The sequence below is a fragment of the Triturus cristatus genome, chromosome 5_2 (genome assembly GCF_964204655.1).
Source record: "Triturus cristatus chromosome 5_2, aTriCri1.1, whole genome shotgun sequence".
In the NCBI taxonomy this organism is placed as follows: domain Eukaryota; kingdom Metazoa; phylum Chordata; class Amphibia; order Caudata; family Salamandridae; genus Triturus; species Triturus cristatus.
In genome coordinates, this window is record NC_140588.1 from 1,092,845,790 (window position 1) to 1,092,864,663 (window position 18,874).

Sequence of the window (18,874 nt, forward strand, 5' to 3'; positions counted from 1 at the left end):
CAGGGCACCGCCCCCCCAGAGTGCAGAGGTGCTGCTGCCAAAAGTTTCTGCATCCAGTCTGATGCCTGGGGATATTCTAAGTTAAGGCATCTGTGGCTAAACTGTGTCTCTACCAGATACATTGTTACCGAAGGTAAGAAACTCGTACTTCACCCTCAAGTTCTCCTCCCATTCTTTCAGATGTTGGGTTTTCCACTGATCTGTTCGCCCCACACAAATGCAAAATGCCCAAACTTCGCCTCCGGTATCCGCAGCCTTTGTCCAAAGGCAATGCACTATGGAAGCAATGGTCAGGGATATTTGCCTGCGCTTTTCCGCCTCTCCCACTCATTCCGCTAGTGGTTCGTAAGCTCAGACAAACATCCCTCACTCTGAGCTTATTAGCTCCCACATTGGCCCGTCAACCTTGGCTCTCAGTAGTTCCTCATCAAAAACTGCATCTTGCATCCAGTCTCCTCACCCAGCCATGGTGACATAAAACACCTGGGTCCCAAATAACTAAACCTGGCGATCTGGCTCCTGAAATCATAGTTTGGTTATCTGAACCTTCCACCAGACTGTATGAACATCATTAAAGAGGCCAGAAGGCCTACTGCAAGGGCTTGCCTACTCACATAAATTGAAACCGTTCGTAACGGTAGTAAGCGCTATACAAATACAATACATATTGTACTAACCATGTCAACCCGTTAGATGCTTCCATTCAAAATATCATTTATTTACTACACTTGCAGCAGTCAGGATTGGCTTGGACATCCATTCGTTTACATCTCGCTGCAATAGCTGCAGACCTTTAAAAAAAGACAGCACCTGTCCCTTTTTAGAGTACCTGTTATTAAATCTTTTATAGAAGGACTCAAAATAGTTATTCCACCAAGACTTCCACCTGCTCCAGTGGGTAATCTTAACTTCTGCAGTATTGGGGTGTCTTTCATAGATTCACATGCTTGAATATTCCCCGTCGTCGAAGTGGGAGTCCCACGGTATGTAAAAAGCAATAGTGTCATGTATATGTATGTGTGTGTGTGTGTGTGTGTGTGTGTATATACACACACACACACACACATAAACCACATAAGAGCATATACATTTCTAAATAAACTTTATATATAATTCAAAATAACATCCAGTGAAAATACCATAGGATAGCATTGACACATAGGAAAGCATTGAGAAAAAAGAATCACTTTACTGACATATCCTTGTCGTTTTATAGTCCAAACTCTAGCCAATCAGGCGCAAACACCCTCTAGAACTTTCTCCTCAGAGGCTCAGGCCCTCAGATTTTCTACCGCACGTCGTGTGAAGGGAGTCTCCCTGAGCTCTGCTCAGTCTTTGGTTCTGGTTTGAGTTTTTCTCATCATGTCTTCAAGTAAGAAGTCTCTTTTCCGTCCCTGTTCCTCTTGTGGGAAGTTGACTTTTTTCTGAGGACCCTCATGAAAAATGTATCTGTAGGAGAGTGGCATCGACTGCATAGTTGCCCCCAACTTTTTGCTGATGTTTTATCTGTTTTTATGACGTTAGCCAGGCTGTGGCCCTGCTTATCAGGACCCCAGCCTATCTGCTTCCTCTGTTAAACCTTGTGAGTACCCTAGGTACCAACCAATTGGATGCTGAGGGTGCCCTGCCAGTCCCTTGTAGATGGTACCCTAGGTACCCAGGGCATGGGCCCCACAGTAGGCCTACCAGGGCTGCAGCACTTATTGTGCCACCCTGGGACAGCCACCCAAACTGACACCACCAGACCACTACTGTAGTCTGGGTAAGGTGGTGCTAGCACCCCTTACAGGGATGTAGGTACCCTATATCCCACACCATTACAACACATATACTCTCATAGGTCACCCCTATGGCAGGCCCTGGTAATCCTACAGGGCTGGGTGCTGAGGTATGTGTGAGGGGGACCCCTACGTGAGTAGGGCCTCTGCAACTTTCGTAAAATCGTTACTGGGTTGTTTGTAGTGTAGCCATACCATATACTCTTAACCGCATTATAAGTGAATCGCGTCATCGCGATAACTTGAGAATGGCTACACAGAACCATATCGTGTTTGGTGTCAAACATGTAGGAATCATACCCCCAGTCCAGCCATAGGCATGAGGGTACGATTCCCCCTTGCTAGGAGGGCGATATGGGAAAAGCGGTAGAATTTAGACACCAATTTAAAAGTGCACATGTACCACAAAATGGCTACTGTCCGCCACCTACACGACTCTGGCTGGCTGTTGCTGGGGAAAACCCCAGCCTCGCCATCTGGACAATAGGGCTCCTGTGGCAGGGAGGTGCCAGCACCTCCCCAGACAGGATATGTGGATTGGAACAGGGTGGGTGCACTAAATGTCCTTTCAGAGTTGCACGTAGGCAACTGCAGAGCTCCAATTCTGCATACACCGCCTGGAACCGGTTCAGGGGCAGGCTGCCCCTCGCCCAGGCGGGAAACACACAAAGGGGAGTGGGTGTAGTCTCCCTTTCCCGCCTCTACTCTGATTGGCAGGCTCCATTTGGGACCATCCCCTAATCTTGGGGATATAAGTGAATAACATGGCCCCAGAGCCTCAGATTAATCCAGGACTTCAAAGAACTGACCTTCGACGAGCTGCTGCTCAGCTGACTGAAGAAATCTCCCTTGGGATAAAGGAGTTATCCCCCTGCTTGGCAGGCACCTAAAAGACTGCAAGATACCTGGTTGGAACTTCGCTGCTCTCACGACCTTCGACGCCTTCCAGCAACCTCGAGGTGGGTCTCCAGTGCATCCCAGCGTCCTGTGAGTGTGCCCAGCAAGTCTGAGCACCCTGGACCACGTGGGTGTCGAGATCCCCGCATACCCCGAGACACCGGCCACCTCCTGCACAGCACACAACCCCGACCAGTGGGGAAGTTGTGCTTTGGCCCATTTCTGAGCCAACCTTCAAGCAGCATCTGTGCCAAATCTCAGCTCCCTGGCCCGCTCCGGTGGCCCGTGGGAGCCCTTTTACGCACTCCATTTTGCTGCCTTCCGCGGTCCCTTGTCTCTCGACTTGAGGGCCCTGGCGGAGGACAATCTTAACATCCAAGAGTTCCCCTGGTTGCTCCAGGCCTGCTCTGCGCTCCCTCCAAAGGAGAGCACCCTCAGACCTCGTGGGTCTGCACCAGCAGCTGCTTTGTACATCTTGCGTGGGTTGCGGTTGTCAATGCTTAGTGGATCCAATCGGGACACTAACACCGCAGCGACCCTCATGTGACGTGGTACAGTCGCCCTCCAGAAGCTGGCCTTCCTTGAAGCCTCCCGGAGCCCGTGACTGCAGAGCCCAGCTGTACCTTCCTCACCTGAAGCACCCGACATCCACGAGCTCCTTCCTGTGAGCTCCCTGGTCACTGTGCCGTGACCCAGACTCTGTCCCCTCTGCTTTCAGGTCCTTCTCTACATTTCCTACATCTTTAATCTTCACGACCTCAGCGACGCTTTCAGCTAGCAGCAGTTTGGACTACTTTTCCATTGAAAATCAGCCCGCGACCCGACACCAGAATCGACCTATGCACCCGGCTTCCCTGGGGCAGGTAACAGTGGTACTTCGGTACTCCCGTGGTGGTGGGCTCTCAAAAGCCTTAAGTCTCAAGTCTTAACTTTGTACTACTGCTAGAAGTGTCCTTTAACTTTAAATATTCAACCGCGACATTCTCCATAGGCTAACATTGCGATCCCGATAGCAGCTTCTCGCACTGCACACGCCTCCCGTGGGTCCCCTTCCTCATAACTGTGGGTGGATTCTGAAGGGGCAAGCGATCCTGAATGCCCTAGGCATTGCCTGTAGAATTGTCGTGGTTCTTATACCACTATTTTAGTATATGGTTTGGTCCCCCCCTGGGGCCCATTGATTTCTGTGCTATTTATTGTGTTTATAAATGCTTGTTTAACTTGTAACTTTGCCAGTAGTCACATAGTGTCTGTGGGATTCTACTTAGAATAAATACATATATTTTATATATATACCTGTGTGGACTACTCTTTCATTTGGTTATTCAAGAGGTTATTATGGTAAAACAATAAGCTTAACACTCCTTCAAGACTTAGCCTGAAGGCTGCTCTCCACAGCTACCACTAGGATAGCTTTCTTTAAAGGTTGTCTTTTAAACCTAACGTCATAGGAGTCGAATTGGACTGGTGCAAGGTGGCCACTCTAACTAGTGACCAGCATATGCCAGGCCAACTTCTCACAGTATCTATTGTCTTTACCCTGACCATAAAGTGGCCAACTGTAAAATTTGTAGAACTTTTTCTCAAAAGACTTTGAAGGACAGGGAGGGTCGCCTATTGTTGTGGCTCCAAAAACTAAAGGATACGGATGAAACCCCTTTCTGAAGTGGAAAGTGTGGCCTCTGCTCGAACAGGAGTCTCCTCCAAGCGTAGTAGTGTCCAGGACTTGCCGTCTCCCTTTCTAAAAAAGAAGAGACTTCATCTTTGAGAAGTGTCTGCAGGCCAAGTCTCTGTTACTACGCCAACGCCCCCGAGATCTAGCTCTCAGGCGTCTGACTCAGTCAGCGCATGTTTCTGGTCAAAAACGTGCAAAACCATCGACGGTCCCTCCGTCGACGAGATCTGCCACTTCATCAACCTCGTCGACGTTTTCACCGTCGACAGTGGTGTGTGTTTCCCTAAAGACTATCTCGTCGACGATTCCATTATCATCTTCGTCGACGACTAGGAAGATTGTGCTTCCGTCGACGTCTAAAGCTTTGTCGACGATAAAGAAGTCATCGCCGCCGGCGATCTCAGCAGCGTCGTCGTCGGTAGCCTCGTCGGCGCGAGCTTCGTTGACGGCCGCCTCGTCTACGGCGGCCTCGTCGATTGCGACTTCGTCGACGATCACCTCGACGACGGTGGTGTCAAATTTTGCAACTATGCCATTGGTGCCAATGTCTGCGCCAGGGTCGGTGAACGACTCCTTACTGCACCGTCGTCATGCTGTGCTGGACTCTGTCATGATGCCACCGGTCTCTCGGCCACCTCATCAGCTATTCCCCTCGGGTGATGAGGAAGTTTCTGATTCTGATGAGGATGTTCAGTCCACTTTTCGGGATGCTCATAGTCCTTCTGAGCTCCATATTAAGTGCCAAGATTTCGAGGAGGATGACTATTCGCAGGACTATTACTGTCCGCAGGAGCAACATCCCCCTGCACAAGTTCCTCTGGCGCAGCTACCTTTGTCGCTCATATCCAACCTCCAGTTTATGTTGGAAGATTACAATCGGCGCTTTCCGGCTTCCTCTCATGGTTCTCCACGTGACATGCCCTCTGACGTTCAGTCTCCTCTTGTGTTGCCAACGATGCCGACGCCATCCGCACCTGCATTGGTTCCCCCTGCAACAGATCAGGTCGTGGAGAATCTGGATACGGAGGAGGGAGAGCTTCAAGATGACAACTCTATGGCTGACTGGGATGACTATCAAATCAATTCGCCCGCATCGCCTCCAACATCGCCAGTGAACTCACCACCTGTCGACATAACAGGATTCCATCAGCTGATGGAAAGGGCGGCTCAACGTCTTCACCTTCCCATGGTGGTTAGGGAGGAGGACTGCTTTCTGTACGACTTCAAGTCTCAGCCGCAGAAACAGGTACGGGCCGTGCCAATTATAGACTTTATCTGGAATGAAGGCATTAAGCTGATGAAGATGCTTAACTCCATCCCGGCAGTGCTCCCGCGATTGGAGAAGAAGTACAAGGCCCCGGCTTGCTTAGTGTGTCAGCCTAAGCCAGACTCGGTGATCACCCAGGCGGCACAACGTCGCTCCAAAAATCCCTCGTCACCTCTGGATCTTGACGGCCGCCGCCTGGATGCCATTGGCAAAAAGTTTGACCATGGCTTCAACAACAGTCCGAGCAGCAAATTCTTTGGCCATCCTCGGTCGTTACGATCGACAAATGTGGTCGGACATGGCAGCTTTGGTTAAGCTCATCCCGGAAGACTCTAGAGCGGACGCTCTAAAGATCCTGCAAGAGGGTGAGAGGGCATCCTCCGAAATCGACGGGTCCGTCGACATTGCCTCCACGGGCTTTTGTCAATTGGCTGGAGCGGCTGTTTTAAGAAGACAGGGTTGGCTTCGTTCCACCTCGTTCCGACAGGAAGTCCAGGCCAAGATTCTGGACATGCCTTACGATGGAGAATCTTTGTTCGGCCAACATGTGGAGGACGCTTTGCAAGCCATCAAGAAGGACACGGAGACGGCTCGCTCCCTCTGCACTCTCCAGTTCCAGAAGCAGCCCTTTTGGGGTGCGCGCGGCCGCGGCACCTCCTCTTCTTCCTTTCGTGGGTCTTCTTCCCAGTACCGCTCCTACAACAAAGGACAACAACGTTATTCCTCGCAGCCGCAGCAGTCTTACAGGCAGCAGTCTGGCAAATCTTATAGAGGAAGGTCCAATTACAGGGGAAACTCCTCCAAGAAACAATGACTGTGTACATCAAGGGTCCCCTCTCTCCAGTTTTTCCCTTTCTCCAGTTGGAGGACGAATCTCCCAGTTCTTTTCCAATTGGTCCTCAATCACTTCGGACCGTTGGGTTTTGGACATTATTTCAAGGGGCCATGCCTTAGTTTGTAAAGTTCCCCCCACAAACCCCTCCATCCGGACCTCCTCCCGCTCACCTCAAAGAACTTTTCAACCAAATCCAGATAATGCTCAAGAAAGGGGCCATCGAAGTGGTTCCGAAATCACAAAAGGGGTTGGGGTTCTATTCCTGTTTTTTCCTCATACTAAAGAAATCTGGGGAGTGGCGCCCCATCCTCGATCTAAGGTCTCTCCATTTCTCAAGGACCAATCATTCTGCATGCTCACGCTAAAGGACATCCTTCAACTCTTCTCTCAGGGCGATTTCATGACGACAATCGACCTTCAGGATGCTTACTTCCATGTGCCCATAATTCCATGCCACAGAAAATACTTACGTTTTCGTGTTGGCCACAGGGATTTCCAATTCAAGGTCCTGCCCTTCGGCCTCCGCTCAGCTCCTCGAGTCTTCACAAAGATCCTGGCCCCGGGGTGGCCCATTTGAGACTAACGGGCATTCAGATATTCACGTATTTGGACAATTGTCTCATCAAATCTCAGTCTTCCCACCAAGCGGACCTCGATACTCAGCGCTGTCTCACTCTGTTTCAGTCTCTGGGCTTGTCAATCAACGTGCAAAAGTCTCAGCTCATGCCAGCTCTGTACAAGACCTTTCTCTGCGCTACCATCAATACGAGCAGAGCTATGGCCTTTGCCTCGGCAGAGCGGCAGACATGCATTCGACTCCTTGCAGCCTCCATCGCAGCAAAGCAGTCCGTTTCAGTCCGCATATTAAAGTCCTTTCTGGGGATGGCGTCCTCCTGCATCGCTTTGATCCCACATTGTAGACTGAAGAGTCGTACCATTCAGGAGGAATTGGACGAGCAGTGGCGTCCGGTCTCCGGTTCCTTTAACGACCTGTGGTTCTCCAGTATTGGTGTCTTTCATAGATTCACATGCGACCCACCCTCCTCCCCTCAGAGGCTCTCTTCTCCTCATTAGACTCTTTTGTCACTCTCGTGCTACGAAAATCTGAGGGCCTGAGCCTCTGAGGAGAAGGTTCTAGAGGGTGCTTGCGCCTGATTGGCTAGAGTTTGGACTATAAAACAAGGATATGTCAGTAAAGTGATTCTTTTTTCTCAATGCTTTCCTATGTGTCAATGCTATCCTATGGTATTTTCATTGGATAAGTTATTTTGAATTATATATAAAGTTTATTTAGAAATGTATATGCTCTTATGTGGTTTATGTATGTGTATATATATATATACATGACACTATTGCTTTTTATATACCGTGGGACTCCCACTTCGACGGGGAATATTCAAGCATGTGAATCTATGAAAGACACCAATACTGGAGAACCACAGTTTACAGGTAAGTAACATTTGTTCATTGTCCTTACTAGACTAATGGGTCCACCTCTTGAGCTCAGAACGTTATTATATTACACAGAAAGAACAAAACAACTCTTAGTGGCTTTTGCTCCACCACACAAAGGCAATCCTATATCTAAATCGGGTATTGCTCGGTAGATTGTCCCATGTATTCAAACATGTTATGCTAAAGCAATAAGAACTTAACCAATGGAGCCAATGCCCATGCACACTATCACCGGAAGGAGGAGTCCCCTACCTCGGGACTGGAACGACTTCCTTGAAGAAAAACAACTTGCAAACATCTGGACCCAACACTAGATGGCAGGAGTATGCAAAGCATGTGAATCTACAACTCTACAGATGCTTACTGGGTAAGTAGCATTTTCCTTTTATACAAACAGTCTGAGTTAAGTCTTTAAGTGTATGACATCTTTTCTTGCCTGTGTGTGTACAATAAATGCTTAGCACTAGCCTCTGATAAAGCCTTACTGCTCACCCACACTACCAAAAATGGAGAGTAAGCTATATTTTACCTTTGCCTACCTGAGGGTCCAGTGGACTCTGCACACTATACCTTACTTTGGTGTAGTATATACAGAGCCAGCTTCCTACACACTGCTGAAGATTTTCTAGATCTAGTGTAATGCATGGGAGAGTATTTAAACAGTTAGGCATCTGTGGTTAGATAGTCTCTATCATAAAAAATTGCTTTGCTAGGTGTAAGTTACTTATTTATCACTCCTTGCCTTCAGATAAGTGGCATATCGGCACATTGGCCTTCTGCTTACAGTTCGGACTATTTATAAAGCACATTATTGTGCAGTGGCATGTAGATGAAGCCAGGTGCACTGTGCATAGCTGAAAGTGTGCTTTGGTGACATCTTTGGAGCCGTGGGAACTTTTCCTAAAATGTTTTTTTAAGAGTTTCTGAGCTCCTTTCTCAAATCTTTTAACCTAGACTGATTCAAGTGAAGGATCCCAGTAGACTGGAATGGGTAGCCAATACCCCCATTCTGTAAACCGTTCCGAATTGTTCTGTGTTGCCCAGACCAATATTTTCAAGTGCCATCAGTTAATAGATTTCTGGTGCTAAAGTCCAACCCATCACTCATTAATGTAAGGACTAACATGGTATGTGCGGCGATTCAGAGACCCTAGCCTACAGAAACATTTAGTATGTCGGCTATACATGCTTCACATTTTACACATTTGTTTTCAGAATTTGTACTTACTGTGATATTGTTTTCAGATTAATGTCCTGCACAAGCCACCCTACGAGCACCCAAAAGACCTGAAAGCGAGCGAAAGCAGGCTGCGTGTTGGTTATGTTAGTTCAGACTTTGGGAATCACCCAACCTCCCATCTTATGCAGTCTATCCCTGGCATGCATGACCCGGACAAATTTGAGGTAAGCATAAAATGTTGGTGCACAATCACTGTTAACCAGCTTATTTTCTCTTACTGAAGTGCATTTTTGGACCAGAGTATTATTCTGTGCTAAAGCATTTATAGGATTCTATATTTCGTCAATTTTCAGTTTCATCCTGACATGAGGTGGGTGTGACCTCCATTTTCCCACCCATTTGACTACATTTCTGTGAAGAATAACTAATTTATTACTCAATCTGTTTTGATGTTGGAACGCCTGTACAAGTTACACACCCTGCACAATGTTCTTTATGATATTTCTCTCCATGATAGTCATCGCAATTTATCCAACACATGACACGGCATCCTTAAACATGTAGGAATCTGATAACATCTTTTTTTTTTTTAAATTAAATCTTAAAAATCCTGACAGGAGATTACTTAAATAATTTAGTCTGTGCCATTAAGGCTACCAGCTTGTGAACAGCTCGAAAACCACACCTTCCCCACTTTTTATAGTCGCTGTGAGATTTAGATTTGACTGATAATTTTGCCATTTTTATGCTGGGACCTAGGTACAACACTTAATCTTGTATGATGATTTTCTTGAGCTTCTCGGCTTTATCCTGTGTGTAGTGTTTACCACTTTTGCCCCGGGTTCTGGGCTGTATCCTATGTATGAGGGTGTACTGTTAACCACTATTGCCCCAGGGCCGGAAGGATTGTTCTCTGGGTAATCAAGTTTTGCAGCATGAATCCTTTACTGGATTCACATGCTCTGCATTATTCCACCATCTAGTGTTTGGGTCCGGAATAATCAGTATTTTTTTTTTTGTGTCGTTGTCGTTCACCATTTTGTATTGGGTCCATCCCTTTTTGATGTCAGATGGCGCCCTGCAAGTTCCTGTATGTGGTAGCCATCTTCAGATTCTTTTTTTCTGCCATTTGGGTCTGGAAGCAAAGGGAAGCACTCTGAAGATTTGGAAGAAATCCCCAAAGAAATGACAGAATTCAAGTGAAAAAACAATTGATCCACACCGGAGAAGGACCTCCTGACACCACATTTCCGTCGGGGAACCCCGATAGAGCAACTACGCAGAGGGCGAGGGGAAAATACCCCTTTTAAATTCTACCCAAAGTGCTACCACAAATTTGAGGGTGTGGTCTTTCCCTTTGTGGCCTCTCGGATGGATAGTAGCTCTGTCTGGGTCCCCCAATGGAAAGGTGGTGTCAGGAGGTCCTTCTCCGGTGTCGTTGATGTTTTTTTCTTTTGAATTCAGTCATTTCTTTAGGGATTTTTTCCAAATTTTCAGAAGCCACCACACTCCAGAAAAGGATCTTCCCGGCCTCAGAAGCCAAAAGGGTCCTCGAGGTGGAGAAAAAGAAAAGTCGTCTCGAAGCAAAAATGGCGGCACACATTCAACGAAAGGAGTGCAACGTAGCGCTGAAGGAATTCCAAATTCCTGCAAAACCCACTGGCGCTGCCCAAAACGCCGAAGAAGAGGAAGATATCCTCGAAGCTCTGGCAACCCCCAAACCACACGAGGAGTATGTCGACTAGGAACTTGACGCTCCAGAAGAAGTGAAAGCCTCGGGGACTTTCGAGGAAGAATGGAACGATCTCTCACAGAAAGCCCAGAAGAGGAGGTCTGTAGCTATCGCTCGAAGGCTTCGCCACCAGACGCCATGTCCCTCTAAAACAGCCTCATTAGGAGAGCAGCTTATACCTTCGAGGTCGCCGTAGATGAGAAGAGACTCCCGTATCTTCCTGGAGGCTTGGCACCATCCACCAAAGGGACATAATACCCCTCAATGCTACCAACCATCCTGGACCAGGACAAGAAGACTTCCAAGAAGCCTGCCCCAGCAAAAGGGGTAACCGAAGGGTGGGGAATACAAGCCGTCCACTAAAAACCTTAAATACATTCAGGGAAACACAGTGCCAAATTCCATCATTGTCACCACGCAAGAAGAAGCGGCTACACCCACTCCGGTCCACCTCCAGAGAGAGAAAGCAAAAGAATGGACATGGTAGTAAGAAAGATGGAGAAGGAAGCAGCAATGCCATGGTGCATTGCAAACTCCAATGCTCTTAACAGGTATGGCCACCAGCAATGGGATTAGATTGAGCACGTATGAACAAGCTCCCAGAAAAAGATAGGACAAAATCTATCATACAGGAGGGAAAAAACATTGCTAACACCTGCCTGTATCGGCTCTTGACTCAGCCGATACAGCCAGCAGACAAATGTGCACACACTCTACATCGAGCTAGCACGCCTGTCTCAGAATATCAGGCTTCAAACAAGAGGTACGAACCTCAATCAACAGGCCCTTCACAGGAGATGCCCTGTTTAGAAGTGAAGTTGATAAAACAAATAAAAGACAATGAAACTGCCAGAGGTATGAGAGCCCTACTACAGAGGGGCACCTTCAAAAGAGAAGATTTTAACACCAGAAGACCCACAGGGAGGAGTCTTCTCATCAAGCCAATAACAATCTCAAGGCAGCGACCCCAATCAAACCAGCAGCCTGAATACCAAGCCTCGCAGCAACAGCCAATGCCACCCTTTCGGGGCAGAGGAAGAGGTGAGAGCCAACCCTTGAGAGGAGGAGGAGGAGTAAACTCCAAGTGACTTGGCCCCCAAAAAAGGGCCCCACTCACAAGTGTGAGGCAGTGTAGCAACACCTACTGCAGTGGAAAGACATCACCACAGACAGTGGGATTTTAAACGTGGTACCCCACAGCTATTGCAATTAAGACAATAAATCAAAAGTCCTGCAAAAACAAGCAATAGAGAAAGTACCAAAGATGGAACACTTCAAAGGAAACTATTCACCTTACCTAGTACCAAAGCAAGACCTTATGCTACGACCCATCTTAGACCTCAGATTCATTAAAAAAAATCATTCTTGCACAGCACTTCAAAATGGCAACACTGCAAGAGGTAATCCTGCAGCTACAAAAGGGAGATTTCATGGCAACAATACATCTAAAGGACGCTTTTTATTTACCTATAACGCCCCTAAATTTAGTGTTTAGGGGCACCCCGGAATCTTGACTCAGACTAGAAATCGGAATAAAAGGACTGAACATCTGTGCTGAAACCAAGAAAGACGCCCACTGACATGGCCCAAGCCCTACTGGCCTGTCCCCACCTCGAACCTGCTCAACTGAATCCAGTGTGTCCTGCAGCCAGCAACCTCGAGAAACCCAGAGTCCGCCTGGATTTTTCGCTTTTTGAGCACCTAATTGTTGAGCTTTTACTGTGGGGGAGCCTCATACGTTGGTATTCACCCACTGTGAACTCATAATGAAAGACTGCAAGGGGATTTTAATGGTGTCCCCATGGCTTGACCAGGCCGCTGTGCAGCAGCAGGAGTGAAAGACACTGGGCTAGTTACATGAAGGGACATGTGTACATGCGTGTGCACATGTGTGCGGGCTGCGCAGGGGAGATTCCTGGCATGCGCAGCCCCAGGGCAGATACAAGGTGAATGGTGTGGCAGGACTTAGGCAGGATTGGGTGGTGACGTGGAATAGGCTTTATACACTGGGAAGAAACATGCCAGGGAAAGAAACATGCCAGGGAAAGTCGGTGTGCTTTTACAGTGTGTATTCCATTATTCTCATATGGGATAGGGAGCACATGTGCTAGTTTTACTTTCCTAAGGCCTACAGATTCCAGACACGCACTAAAGTCCACTGTAACAGATGTGAGAAGTATTCTGCAGAGTCCAAAGAAATATTTGTACTGCTTTTGGGTCATCCAGAAATGTCACATTTCTCTGAGTCAGTCATATTCAGGGTCTGGCTGACCCTGCCAGGTTGAATTAATGACCTCCCTTTCCAAGCTGTAGCCTCAGGCCCAGCCCTGCACAGCAAGCATTCCAAGGGCGAGGGCCTCCACTCCACGAAGAGAGGATGGGTGGAGCTACAGGTTTATCCATCAGTAGCTATCACTGGGTGCCAGTGTGAGAAAGTGCCATCTTTCTTGCATGGTATGCCCCCACTTTTTGCTAAATTGCTGAATGTACTTCGATTGAGTGTACCCTGGGTTCCTGCCAATCAGGTGCCCAGGGCCTATGTTCCTTCCTTAAACCACACAAACTCCAAATTGGCAAACCCTAGCCACATGTCAGCCCCTAGTAAATGGTACCCTAGGTACCCAGGGCCTTGTGACCAGGGAAGGCCTCTAAGGGCTGCAGCACTCATTGTGCCACCCTCAGAGGCCCTGTACCCTTACACACACACACTGCCCTTGCAGGCTGAGTGTCTGGGTGCAGGACAAAACAAAGAGTCGACATGGCACACATCACTGTGTACCATGCCCATCACCTACACTGCCAAGGCATATGTCAGCCACCCCTCTAGCTGGGTGCATTACGCCTATGGTGTGGGCACAGGAGCAGGAGCCCTGTGCCCCTACAGTACCCGGGTCCATTCCTGGGCACTGTAAGTGCAGTGCTGTCATTTAAGAATACATGGTGCTGAGAGCTTGTCAAACACGAGCTCCACAGCACCATATTGGCAACACTGAAGCCTGGGAAGTTTGGTATCAAACTTCTCAGCACATTGAACCCACACTGATGCCAGTGTAGGATTTAATGTACTAAGCACCCCAGAGGGCATCTTAGAAGATGCCCCCTTACAGCTAACTTGCAATCCACGTCTGCTCTGAGGCTGCCCAGGCTGCCACACAGCAGACACGTTGCTGGACCCCTGGGTGGGAGAGCCCCTGCTCTCCCGGGCCTGCAACAATGCACATCCTGGGTGAGGTGAGAAATCTCCTCCCCCAGGATGAGCAAAGGGAAGCTTCAAAGGCATGCCGCCAGTTGGAGTTTCCCCAGGCCACTGCAACCCCCCACTCTGGCGGGAAGCTTGGCCGGAAACCCCATACAAGGACAGGGGATGTGCCAGCCTGCCCACCCCACCCCTCAGGTGGGGGAGGCGAGGTGAAGCACATCTCCGGGCTCTCGCCATCTTGAAGATGGGAGGCCCTACCCTATCAGGATTAGGCTACTGCCCCCCTCCCACAGGAGAGAGGCAGGATAGGGGGTGTACCCACCCCAGGACAAGGACCCATTGGTCCCTGGCCTTCACCTACCTGTAACGCCCCTAAATCTAGTATTTAGGGGCCCCCTGAACCTTCCTTCCTCAGATTCCAGATAGAAAAACGACAAGAAGAGCAAGAAGAACAAAGACCTGCCCTGCAGCTGCTAAAAAGAGAAGAAGACACCAACTGCTTTGGCCCCAGCCCTACCGGCCTGTCGACTCTCGAACCTGCACCAGCGCGGCCTCCCACGTGGCCAGCAACCTCACCAACCCCGGAGGACCTGGCTACCTTTTAGCTCTAAGCCCCTGGGACTCCCACGAGTAGAGGCTCTACTCAAGAAACCTACTTGCTATCCCTGGCACCAGCCCGGGACCGCGGACCCAACACACTCTGCACCAGCCAAGCCTGGCCAGTGCCGGAGTGGACAAAGACCCAGAGGACGACCCCACGGCGACTGTGACCCAGAGTCCGGCACCCAAGGACCCCCCTCGACATCCCGGAAGAAGCCTGCAGCCTCAGAACCAAGTGCCACCCCAGCCGCGATCAACCAGAGGGTAAGATTCCCGACGTCAAAAGGCACCCCTGCACCCGGCGCCCTGCGACCCCCTGTGCCCAATCCTGGGGTACCCACCTAACCTACAACTACCCAACTTACCTCTCGAAGTGGTGGTGGCACCTGAAACCTCCTCGTCCCCGAGCCTGCAGCCTCTTTCCAAACCGGAACATTCCCATTGATTTCCATTGAGCGCCCTAAGGCTCAAAAGCACCCTGCACCCAGCCGCCCGAGTGGCCCTGGCAGTGCCCTCTCTACTCTAACCTACTTCCCCACTTGCCCTGAGTAAGTGACCAGGAGCCCAGCTCCCACAGCCGCGTGGCTTGCCAGACAGCAGCCACCAACCAAGGCCCCCCTATCCCTCATAGGATAACATTGGGCCCAACTCTCTCTGCACCCGGCCGTCCTGAAACCGCTGAGGGTGAACCAACTGTACCTACCTGACACTGGGGGACCCCTGAGTCCATGCCCGGAATTTCAACACTACCAGTCGAGTACTTACCCTTAAACCGCTAACTTCATTTTCCTCATAGGGTAACATTGACTGGCTTTTTCTTCAAAAATCTTCTAAGTGTGAACTTTTCAAAACTGCAAAAATTCACCAAAAATCAGCCAAGTGACAAAAACGAATTTACTCACCTGCTCCTAGGTGAGCTCCCAGTGCTGGATCTTGGTGCCCAGCCCTGACTCTGAAAAGTGTTCACAACTATACTTACTTCTAACTCATTTTTCTCCCATAGGAAACCATTGCCTGCTTTTCTGTGAAATTTCTTCTAAGTGTCTACTTTTGCAAATTTGAAATATTCTTTTAAAATCGTACCATTTCTGCAAACGAAATTACTTACCTGCTTTTGATAAGGACCCCAGTCCTGGGTCTAGGCACCCAGTCCTGGATTACTAAAGTAACGATAAAGTACTCTACCTGCAATTTGAATTTCTTGCCATAGAGATCCATTGAATGTTTTCTGTGAAATATTTTCTAAGTGCTAACTTTTGAAATAGCTAAATATTATCTAAAAATCATTACAGTTATTAAGTCGACTTTCTTCACTTGATTCTGAATACTGACCCCAGGCTGGTTCTAGGATCCAGACCTGGAATTCCAAAAGTAATCTGAAAAGTAATTTATTACAAATAACCTGAATTTACCATTGAGCTCAATGCATTGTTATGTTTAGGAAATAGGATTGTTTATTGCAACCAACTGTGACTGTTTACACAAATTTATTGCTTGAAACAAAAGTATTTATATTCAACCTCTCATTCTGAGAAAGTATATTTTTACCCCCTTGTGGTTCTAAAAATAAAACAAGCATATATTTTATATATACAAATCATTGGCCTAGAGTTCAGTTATTGAGTGTGTGAAACCATTTGCTGACTGAGTGTGTACAATAAATGCTTTACACTGTCCTCTGGTACTGCCTTACTGCTCGACCAAGCTACCACTTTTGAGAGTAAGGTCATACCTAACTTTGACCTCTATCAGCCTCTGGGGGACTGTGGACTCTGTACACCCTGTACCTATTAGGGAACAGTATATACAGAGCCACTTTCTCACATTGGTGGATCAGCGGTGGGATACAAACTTGCATTTGTTGGACTACTTGGTTACCATCTGATCACACGACAGAACTCTTAAAAATTGCCTTTAGAATTCTGATTGGTTTTTCCAAAATTACTAAAAGTCTTGCTAGGGCCTTGCTTAAGTCCCATTAGAATTTTAGAAAAATAAAAGTCACTATAGTCAGGGTAGAGGGTTAGAACTGTCAGGTTAGAATGTCTCAAACAAACCCAGCTATTAGTGATAATAATAACATGGACCTGGTGGAGGAGCTCGACCTCACACCTTACTTACACTTGTCTTTCAAGGAATTGAGGTCCTTATGTAAACTCAAAAATTTACAAATGGGTCAGCATCCATCCAAACAAGGGCTCCAGGAGCTCCTGGCTGAGTATGCTAAAGACCACCCATCTGAACATGGTGATGGCCAGTCAGATGAGGAAAGGGAAACAGGGGAGGAGGACAGCAACCTCCCCATACTATTCCCTAGGGAGGAGATGGCACCCATACCCTCCAACTCAAGACATAGCATCTGGGCACCTAGAGACCACACAGGTGGCTCTGGTCCCAGAGACAACACTGGGGGACCCCCCAGTGAAGAGGACAGCCTTGTGAGGCTGGCCAAAAGAATAGATCTAGAGTCCAGGCTCCTGGCTCTAGAAAAGGAAAGGAGAGAGATGGGTTTAGCACCCATCAATGGTGGCAGCAATAATAAAAACAAGGATAGGGAGGAAACTTCTGACCTTAAAATCCCCAAAGGGATTGTCCCTAAATTTGAGGAAGGTGATGATATCACCAAATGGTTCACAGCCTTTGAGAGGGCTTGTGATATCAGGAAAGTAAAGAAACCTCTCTGGGGGGCACTCCTGTGGGAACTGTTCTCTGGTAACTGCAGGGACAGGCTTCTGACTCTCTCTGGGCCAGAAGCAGGATCCTATGACCTCATGAAGAAAGCTCTGATTGAGGGATTTGGATTCACCACTGAGGAGTATAGAATTAGATTCAGGGGGGCTCACAAAACCCAGACCCAGTCCTGGATTGATTTTGTAGATTTCTCAGTGAAGACACTGGATGGTTGGTTAGCTGGACATGGTGTGCAGGATTTTACTGGATTGTACAATTTATTCATGAAGGAACATATTTTGAGTAACTGCACAAATGAAAAGTTGCATCAGCATTTGGTAGACCTAGGTCTAATTTCTCCCCAAGAATTGGGAAAGAAGGCGGACCACTGGGTCAAGACTAGGGTGACCAAGACAACCACTGGGGGTGACCAAAAGAAGGTGGTCACAAAACCTCCCCAGGGGAAAGGTGGTGAGAATCCCCAAGATAAAAAGTCTGAGTCTTCCAAAGGGCCCCAAAAACCTGTTCAGGTGGGTGGGACCCAAACTACTCCCTATGTGCCCCAACCATATAGGGGGAAGAACTTTGATCCCTTAAAGGCCTTTTGTAATACCTGTAAGAAGCAGGGACACCTAACTGTATCTTGCCCCCAAAACAAAGCCCCTAAGGCACCCAGTACAGCCACTCCTGGGGCAGCAAGTATACAAATGGGATCAGAGGTGTACCCTGAGCAAATCTGGGAACACACTGAAGCAAGTTTAGTCTCCTTGGGAGAAGTGGAGTTTGCCACTGTGGCTGTGTGGCCCCCCAACTTGAAGAAATACTTACAGTACCCCTGGGTGAATGGAACTAGGGTAGAAGCTCTGAGGGATACAGGTGCCAGTGTCACTATGGTGAAAGACACACTGGTTTCCCCTGAGCAATACTTGATTGGGAAGTCTTACCCAGTCACCAACGCTGACAGTGTCACCACTAGTCATCCCATGGCCATGGTAACATTAGGCTGGGGGGGGGTTACTGGCCTGAAACAGGTAGTGGTCTCTCCAAAGTTGCCAGCTGCATGTCTGCTTGGAAATGATCTGGAAACCTCAGCCTGGGCTGAGGTTGAGTTAAAGGCCCATGCAGCCATGCTGGGCATCCCTGAATTGGTGTGTGTGCAAACCAGAGCACAGAGCAAGAGGAAGGGTGAAAAAGTAGGTTTGGAGCCTGGAATAATGGCCCAACCAACCAAGAGGAAGGGCAAGAAGACTGGGGGACCAGCTTCTGTACAGCCAAACACTCAGAACCCCTCTCCCCCTGGAGAGGATGTAGATACCTCTGAGGGAACTGAGTCCATGGAGCTTGACCCTTACCAGGTTGAACTCTTGGGCCCAGGGGGACCCTCTAGGGAAGAGCTGTGCCAGGGTCAGCAAGACTGTCCCACTCTTGAAAGCCTGAGACAACAAGCTGCTTCAGAAGCCAGGGGAGATGTCAGTGGTACCCATAGAGCTTATTGGGAAGAGGGATTACTGTATGCTGAGGCAAGAGACCCCACTCCTGGAGCCACCAGGAGGGTGGTAGTGCCACAGAAGTACAGGGAGTTCCTC

The 18,874-nt window shown here is 48.4% G+C and overlaps 1 protein-coding gene across 4 annotated transcripts in view; it reads left to right on the forward strand.

The window, feature by feature from the left end:
* Positions 1-18,874, forward strand: part of OGT (O-linked N-acetylglucosamine (GlcNAc) transferase) — a 668,897-nt gene that overhangs the window by 340,849 nt on the left and 309,174 nt on the right. For all 4 annotated transcript variants that reach the window (XM_085608464.1, XM_085608465.1, XM_085608463.1 and 1 more), the window contains exon 13: positions 9,153-9,311. In XM_085608464.1, coding sequence (XP_085464590.1) covers positions 9,153-9,311 — 159 coding nt within the window. The remainder of the gene's footprint in view (positions 1-9,152; positions 9,312-18,874) is intronic.